This window comes from Pleurodeles waltl, chromosome 7 (assembly GCF_031143425.1).
Source record: "Pleurodeles waltl isolate 20211129_DDA chromosome 7, aPleWal1.hap1.20221129, whole genome shotgun sequence".
NCBI lineage: Eukaryota > Metazoa > Chordata > Amphibia > Caudata > Salamandridae > Pleurodeles > Pleurodeles waltl.
The window spans coordinates 1,468,280,428-1,468,291,598 of NC_090446.1; the positions used below are offsets into that span (position 1 = coordinate 1,468,280,428).

At 42.3% G+C, this 11,171-nt stretch overlaps 1 protein-coding gene across 2 annotated transcripts in view; it reads left to right on the plus strand.

Annotated features, from left to right (window-relative positions):
• Positions 1–10,903, plus strand: part of LOC138246518 (proline-rich transmembrane protein 1-like) — a 120,227-nt gene extending 109,324 nt beyond the window's left edge. For both annotated transcript variants that reach the window (XM_069201170.1, XM_069201168.1), the window contains exon 2: positions 8,956–10,903. In XM_069201170.1, the coding sequence (XP_069057271.1) occupies positions 8,956–9,162 (207 nt within the window). In that variant the 3' untranslated portion in view covers positions 9,163–10,903. The remainder of the gene's footprint in view (positions 1–8,955) is intronic.
• The last annotated feature ends 268 nt before the right edge of the window (positions 10,904–11,171 follow it).

Here is an 11,171-nt window from a genome sequence, read left to right on the forward strand (position 1 = left end):
CTGCAGAAGTCTGCCTGTGTGTAACCAGAGCCACAGAATTGAATCTTTTTAAAACTGTCTTTCACAGGCCAGCTTTTAACTCCCTTGCAATACAACTCAAAAATAATAAATGTGTATTATCGGGAAGCTACAAGTGATTCCATCAATTTGAGCCAACACCCTCTTTTAAGCACCCTTTACATGTGCAGTACATTTACATTTCTTTCAGGCAAGCAGGCACTGTGGAAGGAAGGCTTGTTTAGCTGTCAGCCCCTTCCACAGGTTCCCGGCTGTTCCCAGCACAGGAGACTCCCTGCTTTACTCTTCAGCCAGAGCATTTTAACTCTTGGAATTAACCTTCCCAGGACAGTTATGTTTTCACTAATAGCAGGGAAACTGTTATTCCTAAATTTAAAAAGTATGGGCATGTGTGCCACCCAGATCTCTCTCACTTCGACCACTCTTTCTAGGTCATTAATCAATAATGTAGTAGATAATGTTAAGATGATGTTAAAATAGAAATGTTCTTGATGAGAAAGAAACCAAGCTACATATAGATCATCAATCCATATGTGTGACTGGGGCTCTGGGTTTTTGCATGTGACAGTGGATTGATGATTTCATGCTGCATTCTGCATCACACATAGAAAGAGTAAATCGCCATTTTAGGTTGTTTTTGTAAAGGAACGTCTCCCTTCCTGCACAAAACCAATGTCCCTCACAGCGCAGCCATTCTTGCACCTTAGGTTCACAAATCCTCATAAATCTGGGACAGTGTCAAAATGCAATGGGTGGTGCAGTGGAATGCCCACAGCAACAACCATTGCCCACCCCTTTCACGCAAAGGGATATGTATAAAGGGGCCATATTTACGAGGCGGTGCTAAGGCACAAAAAGTGGCTTAACGCTGCTTTGTAAATATTGGGCAGCCACCGGAGCATTGGTAAAAGTGACATTCCGGTGGTGCAATGCCCTTGTAAATGAGGTCCTTAGCATGACTCGATATTCTGTATTTGATATTCAGGATCCACACCCTGCATGGACAGAATGAACAGCACACTTCCCAAGAGAAGAGATGAGGGTGTACTATTGCCATACACTCCTCCTGATACACAGTTGTGAAACGAGGCCACAACTCGAACTAGCTCTTCCGGCAGTGCAACTGGTTGCCTGAAACTTCACCCACAGTGCAGCAAGCACAAAGGCTTTGTCAGAAAAGTCAGACCCCGCAGAGACCACCAATCCACTATGCAGTCCAATCCAGTGTACACCTGTATTCCCCTTGAATCTACTTTTCCCAAGAACAGTGACGAGTAACCATTGGAGGTAGAATTCTTGATTTCTGGTTGCCAGAGGTTCCAAAGATGAGTGTCATGGGGCCAGGAGCATACAGTATCAGACTCCAATAGATCACTTAGGGCCTAATTACGAGTATGGTGGTCACTAGATCGCCAGACTCATGATGGCAGCCCGGACCTCCGCAGCTTTGACAGTCCGACCATCAAATTGAGTTTGGTGGTCGGACGACCAAAAGACCGCCATCTCCACCAGGATCAGTGATTCCGATGGCATGACAGCAGTCGTGCTTGTAATCAGCCACAGTGATGCTGAAGACAGTGCCGCCATGCTGATTACAACCTTGTTTTCCGCCAGCCTTTTCATGGCCGTCTGACCTCCATAAAAAGGCTGATGGAGAAAAAGTGCAGGGGGCCACGGGGGAACCCTGTACTGGCATGGGCAGCGCAGGGGTCCCCCTGCCCAGCACCCTTGAAATGCACACTGTCTGCTGTTCACAGTGTGCATTTGATGGGTGCTGGTGCACCCTGCGTGTGGCAGCATTTCTGCCGGCTCAATTAACAGCTGGGAACAATGCTGCTGCATCTTTCCCACTAGACTGTTTCCACCGGTCAGCCCAGTGGGAAAGTTGTAATAGTGCCAGTGTGGAGACCGCAGGAACTGTGCCCTCACATCAAGCATAAAGGTGTCCAAAAACAGCTAAGGTTGGTATGGACCTCTGCTGAGTGACTGGCAGGGACTGTTACCTGTCTTCATGAACAAGGGAATAAAGGATGATGCTTTTACCACACAGTAGGGAGTACCTGAAAACTATGAAGGGCAAGGATAGGACTAGAGCAGAAGACTGAAGCAGAGTGATATCTAAAGACCAATCAGGATCTGGGCAATAATTGTAGAAGACAAAATAGGAAAGAAAACCTACATGCAGTACAATACACAAATAGAATTCAATCACAAACTATAAAGCAATCGACAAACCATAAATGATAGTTATTACTCTCTATGGAAAATGATCTTGTCTGTACGAGGAAAGATCGACTAGAAAGGCAAGGTGCAGCTAATCTACAGGGCCTTGGATGACTGCAGGGAGACAAGCACTGGGTGAATCTCTGTGCAAGAGACATCAAGCTTCATGACTCACTAGCACCGTCTAGTAATGTAAACTAAGATTTGTACATAAATGTAAGAGAGGCAATGCAACAAAAGGAGCAGTGTACAGAAACAAGGCTCAGGAGAAGGAAGAATAGGGTCTAGGAGCATGGAATGGTGTGAGATGAACAATACAGACACATCCGTATAAAAATCAGGACTGTATTGTAAGATACATGAACGGGACTGGGAGTATGCAGATCAAGAAACACTAAAATGCAAGAAAAGGAATCTGAACACGAACAAGGATAGGACTGGCAGAACTAGTAGCACTGGAATACAACAAAGACAGAGGAGCTGTAACAATAAGGAGGAAACAGACAAGCTAAAGTAGTATTACAGGTAATGGGAAATAACAAGGAAATAAAGAATGCCTAAAGCACACAGACGGTATGAGGAAGCCTCAGCACAAAGCAACATGAAGTAAAGATGGTTGTGAGATCGCTGCATAATGAGGTCACAAGGCATAAATAGCTAGAAGATCAAGGGAGGAGCACAGATGTAGGGAGGTAGCCAAATACCCAGGTGATAGGAATCGGGGAGCCACTACTGGGGAGAATTTAGAGTGTTGCTGGTGTTGCAGGGTGCTCCTTACTGGAGCTGCTCTCCACCTAAACTTGGGAACTACCCAGAGTTCTCTCTTCCTTTGTGCATAATGTATACGTCTGTGACCTTCACACTGAGCTGAGCTATGGGTTTGTTTGTTTTTTCTAGCCCTTTATGGGCTTTCATATAATTTATTTCAAATAAAAAAAAAAATCCCTTCATGGGCTATCTGGCTCCGTGGGAGAAGCCCTAAGGGCTCCCCCACGGTCCCTATATATATTGTTTAATATATATATATATATATATATATATATATATATATATATATTTATTTGTTTTGTTAAATAAAACACCCTTTACGGGCTACCTGGCACTGTGGGGAAAGCCTTAAGGCTTCCCTTGCAGTGCCATTGCTTCAGCAAGCACAGAGCTGGTTTGACAGCAGCTCCATGCTTGCTGAAGCATTTAATCTCTGTCCCATAGGGACCCCTGGAAATCCTTTCTTTTTTTATCACTTTCCCCCACAGGTGGTGATCCCTGGGCTGCAGGGGGGGGCATGGCCCCGCATATTTTTAATTGGATGCCCCACGGAGGTGGTGAAAGATTACTTGAAAGTCAAAAAGGGTCCACAGCACCAGCCAAGGGTTCAGAAGCTCTGGTTTGTCTCTTGGGGGTCTGGGACTCCAACTCCCAAAATGCGCCTGGTTAGTTCAAGAAAATCCAGGTGAAGCATCCAACTCCCAAAATGCACCTGTTTAGTTCAAGAAAATTCAGGTGGAGCTAGTTAGCTGAAATTGTCCTCTTAGTGGATGTTGCAGGTGGCTTCTTCCAGCTCTTTTCTAGCTGTTGCTGCTCAGGGAGTCCACTCCTTATCCTTGAAGACAGGCAAAGTCCTTTTTGTGTGAAGGCTTTAAAGTGTAGCAGGTGCAGTTCTCTGTTGTGCAGTCCAGGGTCCAGCAGCACAGTCCTTTCTCTTCCGATGTTTCAGGCAGGGATATGCAGATCTTCCATATTTATTCCATTTTCTGGGCTGGCAACCAATAGGGTTGAAATTGCCACCCTCTTTGATGACCACTTTATGGTAAGTGTGGAAAATTTGTGCCCCAGAATGCACAGTTCCTAAAATAAATTCTCTCCTTGGAGTGCAGGTCTGGTTAACCCAACTCACAGATGTGGCTACCTTTCTCTACTCTCTCTTTCCAGCGCCTCTCCTAATATAATTGAGGAGGGGCTCCCATCTGGCTGTGGATCAAGGAAGTGGTGGCTGGCCTAAGTCCTGTAACATCTGCGCTTTTCTACTTTTGAAGTCCAGTTTAACTCCGCAGGCTCCTTCCTGTCCTCGCTCCAGGGCATCTAGCTCCTCCCACCAAATGGCTGTACTGTTTCAGCCCTAGGCCTCTTCAGATCTACTCATGGAGCAACTTGACTCAGGCTGTAAAAAGGCTGACCAATCAGAAGAGGCTGCAACAGGGCTGTTTTAGGTAACTTCAGCACTATAGTACGTTCCTGGATAGTGAATGGTTTATCCAGGGCACAAGGATTTGCAGTAGAATGCACAGAAAGAAGACCTCTTGCAATTCACTGTTACATGCTTCTAGTTTTCATCCAAAACCACAAATAAACGCCATCCCTTATGGTGAAACGCTAAGGGCCCACAGGAACTTTAGTGTAAATGATAAATATGATAGAGCCCTGTTGGATATTGAGCAACGTTTCATTAATAGAGTCTGAGACTGTGGTAAAGAAAGCCAAAACAAGGGCCTGTTATGTGACACGAATGTCTACACTTAGATCTAATCATAAGAGTATAAGAGATTTGTTGGAGAAAATAACTTTCACCCAGACTCAGGCAAGCTCTACAATATACTTAGGAAACACTGGAACCTCCTTATCTCTGATAAGGCCTTGCAACCACATTTATCATTAATGTCTAGTGTTAGTTTTAGGAGAGGCATGACATTAGTCAATATGATCAGTCATACCTACCCGAATACATCCTTACAAAAGAATTGGCTTATTGATCACAATAGAGGTTTTCACAAATATGGCTGGTGTAATGCATGTAGATTGGCACTTGATAAAATGGTGTCTTTTAATTACAATGATACTGGGAAGATTTTCATTGTTATGCATATTGACCGCAGTAGAAAATATGTGGATTATGTAATTACATGCCAATGCAAAAAAAAATATATAGATAGTACAGTTAGGCGTCTCCGGGAATGGATGGCCGAACACTTTCGGGCACTGAAACAAAATTATATTAAGTATTCTATTGTTTTACATACTTTTGATTGTGAAACCCGAGGCTTGCAGCATAACTTTAGATTTCATGGGATTGACCACATTTAAATCGTCATGAGGGGGGTAACCGAGAACTCAAACACAGGCGTTGTGAGGCCACTTGGACAATGAGATTAAGATCAGTGGAGCGTGGTTTTAACATTGATGATGAACTGCAATTTTCTTGGGTGATTAGATGTAAACTGATTGTTAAGTTTAACTATATATTTGTATTGTTACTGGGGTTTGTGAATCTCGGATTACTGCTGGGGACTGATTTGTCTTGCCTACGGGGGATGATATATATTCTGTGAATATTTGGAATATTGTTAACAGATTATTTGTGAAATATCTGGATCTGCTGACATAATATTATGTCTGTGCTTGTCAATGTTGTATTGATGATTTTGTCACACTTTCTGTTGTAACAGAACATGATATGTTATTTGGGGAATCTAGTTGGATATGTTTGCTCTAATAAACATTATGTATTTGACTCTCTCGTCTCATCTTTGGTGCCTCTTTGGGATGCTATTTTTGGGTTAAATTTAGAGTCTGTCTGTCTGTCTGCTTCTCTTTCATACCACCACATGTGTTGATAAGTAAGAGGTAGAGTGAGGTTGGAAGAAAAAAGATTATGTTGTCAAATATTGGAACAGACTTAGATTTTTATGGCTTCAGATTAGAAAAATAATCTAATCTACTACTTATGATATTTACTTTCTTCCCCCCCTTTTTTCTACCTTTTCAATTCTCCTGCTAAATTATTTTCTTACTTACAATGGGAGGTGGCAACAGCTATTTGTATGCGGTCGGGTCTATACTTGAGGGGTACTGTATCCTAGAATTTGGACCTCTATTTAAGGCTTACTGGATGGTTTCTGTCTCCCACTTACCTACAATACGTTAGTGTCACAACTTTGTATCTGCCTTTCAAAGATTGGTTATAATTTCAAAATGTTTGCTAGTAGAGCTCACTTAGTTGTATCATATTTTTGGACATCATAATGTGGGTGATGGTTATGATGATGAGCATACCTAGTGATTATATTTGTTTCAGTTTATTCTATTGATTACAGCCCTGTGGAAGTTGAGGGCACATTAGCCCTGTGGAAGTTGAGGGCACATTTGCCATACGACGAAACACGTTTGCTGGTCTTGCAAGCATATCAATATTGTACAAACCGTATGGTGCATCTGTAACAAGAATTTATGATGTCTGAACTACATGGTGGATCTGGAATAAAGCTACTGAAAACCTCATGACTCCAGGATTGGAACATTGACTCCTATCTGAACTTTGAGTGCTCAGGACTTTCTTTGTTATAGTATAATAACTCTGACCCTGGCAAGTTGTTGGAAGTATTTTAGCTGTTAGTTTGATACTTTGAATCTTGTTGCTAGCTAACTCCAATCACAAGTTAGACTTTATTAAAGTTTAATAAAGCCTTCCCATGTTAGCCTATAGGGCTAGCATCACTACAATGGGGAAAATGACGTTGTCTGTTTTCCCCACCAGGGCACATAAAACATATTTTATATTGTCCCTGCTTTTTTATAACAAGGCACCCTCCACCTGGGGCACCTAGGGCAGACCTTAGGGGTGACCTGTATGTAATAAAAAAGATAGCTTTGGACTTTGGAAGTACTTGTAATTTCAAAGGAGAGTTTGGATATAGTATTATTTTAAAACCAGCCTGCAAGGCAGGTCTGATTTAAAAATGACACTAGACACCACAGCAGTGCACACTTAAGTGCATTACGTCTCTAAAACTACATGCCATACCATATACTAGGGACTTACAGGTATTTTGTCTTGGCCAATTAGAAGTATATCAATTACCATATACCTTTTAAGGACAGAGCACTGGCCGTGGATCTGGTTAGAAGAGCCCAGGGCACTTTCAGAGTCAGTAAACACCAGCTTCAGTCAAAACATGGGGGTTATCAGGGCCAAAAGGATGTCTTTCCTACAGTAATGTATGCCTTTCTGTGTGTGTGTGTGTGTATATATATATATATATATATATATATATATATATGTGTGCACTTAGAAAGTGCAATCCCTAACCAGGAAGCAAACAAATGCCAGTCATTGTGATTGTCATTCGAAGCAGGGAATGATTTAATACTGTATACATCAGGTACAATGGGAATTTGGATAGATAGCATACTCAATGGTGATCCCATGAGCTTGAGATGCCTTATCTCTTGCTCTTTTCATTCTTATGCTTCATTGCAAGGCTCACAAAGGCATGACTTTTGTGTTTTGCTGACTTTCTGAATGGGTAGATTTTCAGCTGCGTTTCCTGATGCACTGCCTTGAATGATTAGAATGCAGACCTGGGTGACTAGCCAGTGCCGGTGTATACAAGTACTCATGATTTGGTCAAATTCTTTTAAATGAGTCCAGTAATAATGACACGCAAGATACTCATCATGTGCTCTTACGTGGAGCCAGTATGCCATTGGGGGTGCTCGCATGTGACATAGCGACACCATCCAGGTGGAAGATCACACATGGCTGGACAATAGTTCCTACATACTAATTGGAAAGGAAGGGTTTTATTCTGCATGAAAGTAAGTCAGTTAGGTTTTGTTTGCATGAGGGTGGTCGCTGTCAACAATAGGTTTTTGTATCAGAATCCGTTTAGCTCCATGGCAGATAGCTGGGCTTCTTTGGTACTGTTGGTGATAAGTATGAATTCAGATTTCATTGGGTTGAGTTTAATGTAGGAATTTGTCATCACAGCTTGGAAGAGACTGGTGTCAATATTTGAATTAAGGGTCATCACTGCTGATGGAGATACTTTCAGATAAATGTCATATGCCATAGGCATAGTGGTAAAAGTTGATACTTGATACTACTGGTAGCCACATGGATTTTGAAGGGCTCTTTTAAGAGGTTGAAGAGGAAGATCATGGTGGAGAGGACAGATCACCACCTTAATGGCAACTGCTGAGATCTGAAGGTCCCCATCTAGACATGCTGGTGCCAGTCAAAAATATAGGCTGACATCCATCAAAGTAGGTTGTCAAAGAATTCCGTAGAGGCTAAAAGGATGTTAATAATAGATTAATCAACAGTGGTGAGAAGTGCAAAGCGATTAAGATGGTTGCCTTTGGCTTGAAAGAGAATCTCTGAAGGGAAAGAAGCTGTGAAGGTCTGCCATGGATTAGGAGTGGTTCTTCTGAAAGTAATATAGGACAGCTTGCATTAAGCCAGCAGTATGGCCAGTGTGTTAGGTCTTCCTTGAAGAATCCAAATTATGAGCCCTCTATGTACAGATGAGTAGTGAAATGCCATTTTAGCTATGCAAGCATATGTCCTTGTACCATATCACTCCTTCAGAACCGCATGTGCAGCAGTACAGGGAAGTCAAACAAACTACCGACCAAAGTACTCCATCAAATCGGTGACACAACATTTTTGTCCTGTTGCACTTTGTCTGTCATTTGCAAGGACGTCAGGCCAAGCCATGATGAAAAATTTCGTTTCAGTGTGCCTAACAACCTGGTGTGCCAGGTGTTTTCTTAGCTAAGGATTGGTCAGACCTTCTTAGTATCTTAGTATGTGCTGGCAGTGCTCCATGTGTAATCATGCTAGAACATCAGCTTCCCTGTCCATCCCAGGGCTGTAAATGTACCACAGTGTGCATCACATATAAATAGAATATGACCCTCTCCCCTTCTCTTTTGCAGACACGAGAGGCCAACAGCCGTGGGGAGGCAGGCCTGGCTCGCAGTAACTCAAGTACTGCCCGGATCCTGAACCATGTGGCCCTGGGCGTCGGCCTCTTGGTCACCATCTCTTGGATGGGTTATTCCATTTTTGTCATTGTCACTTTAAGTGGCTACTACGGCACGATTGTGAACAGTAGCTTTGACAGCAACCACTACTATGGCTGACTGCTGCACAACAGACCCAGACGGATCCCCTTGGAAACCACATCCCACCATTAACTGAGCCAAAGCTATTGTTGTGTGTGATTGGAATATCGTGTTATGTCAAGTATCGCGGGGGGGGGGATACCTATGTTCAGTTAATTTCACATGTAAAAGTAAAGAAACCACGCAATAAAATGTCTTCAGAGCGCGCTGAAAGTAATACTCTCCAAGGGCAGGGTACCATAGTAGTGAACTCTACCGAAATAGAACATACATTGGCAAAGCCAAAAAGTCTGTTTTGCTTTTTTAACTAGTGAAAGTGCATTGAGTGCCTTTATATGCACACACACACACACACACACACACACAGACGCGAGCGACCATCAATTTCCAGGAATTGTCACTAATAAAAATCCAGACCTCTAGGTTTGCCAGTCTTAGCTACATATGGCTTCCTCATATCCCGTAAAATTTCGTAAAGTTTTGAAAAGTTTTTTGTTTACTTCTGTTTAGGCACCTTTGATTGGTAGGCAGTACGCATCCTTGGCTTCGCACCAGGACACCCGTCCGGTAATCGTGTGCCTAATAAACAGTAAATAAATTGATCACATGGGAAGCTTTCTTTGCCTAAAGGCAGTGCTTAATTTGTGCTTGTTGTTTCCGGTGCTGAGCACCGGCACGTATTTTTGAGCACCGGCGCTTAGTCTTCTGCCTCAAGCATTTGCTGCGAGCAAAAGACACGTTTGGGAAAGACGGAGTAAGAGAAAACCGAAAAAGCGTCACAATTGGAGAAAGCAGAAAGCTGCAAGAGTGAGCTGAAGGGGCAGGGAGTAGCTGTAAATGGATTGAAGAGGCCCGAGATGGCTTCAGGACTACGCTGCCTCAGTATTCCATGTTCCCACATTTAACTGCAGCAGCCGCTTGTTTAAAAGGAGGGCTTTGGGAACCCGCACCTTTTTTTTTACAAATTGAGCACTGCATAAAGGGAATGAGAGTGGCCTACTTGAGACGACTGATGCTTATTTTTAAAGTGTCACTAGTCAATATATTAAACTCGAGAATCAAGTGGGGTGTCATCTTTACTCTGCTATTAGCAGAATGAAAGTCTGTTTCACGTTTTAATTGACCTTATTCATTCGGAAACAATATTGAATGTATAGTACATGGGAGCCTGTAGTGAGTGTGTAAAATTGTGTCTCTGATTTCCTTACTGCATTTGACTTATGATGTTCTAGTCGCCTCTGCTCAACTATTATGAGTTATTACAGTTCACCTCTGACATCGAAATGTGTGCTGCAAGGCCATGGAGCATAACTACAGGTGAAGCTTAAACAAGGAAAGGGGGAACAGTTTTTTCTAATTTTCATATGTTTTTCTACAAAGAAGTGGTCAGTAGTATGGGTCTATATCTGGTAACTTTTTTTTTCCACGTTATAGGTCATTAACAGAAAGATAGAATGTATGCATATTTTTGCACAACCTGAGCATTTTTTTAAAATCTGATTTAGATTGATTTAATTCTAATATCTTTTCGCAAAAAATACTAACTGCCTTTTGGTGTATTTTATTTTGCAGTAAGGATTCTATTTTTATACTTCATGTCTCCAATGAACATGAAAGAGCAAGACACCAAGGATTTAAGTAGTTGGAAAGAGTGTTGTGTGACAATGTTTTTTAAGGAATAAAACACCCTCTGCCTATAAAATAAAGAGTAATGGAGCCATCTTGGCATACAGTCATCTTATAAAGGAACCTTTGGCCTCCTTCCTCTATGTGGTCATGAACACCTCAATGACCTTATAATATATGATGTGGCGTATTTCATCTCATATATAGCTTTAACAAGAGTATTTTATGACAGTATTGACCTCTGCTCTTCTTTGTGCTTTAGGTGGACAGCCACCTGTTGTAGTGTGTTTACAAACCTCCAGAGAGCCTTTTGACATTGACTAAAGTTGGCACTGTGCTACTCTGGCTGTTGCCATTGACAAAAACAAGCATCACCCAAGTCACAAAGTTACAAACATCAC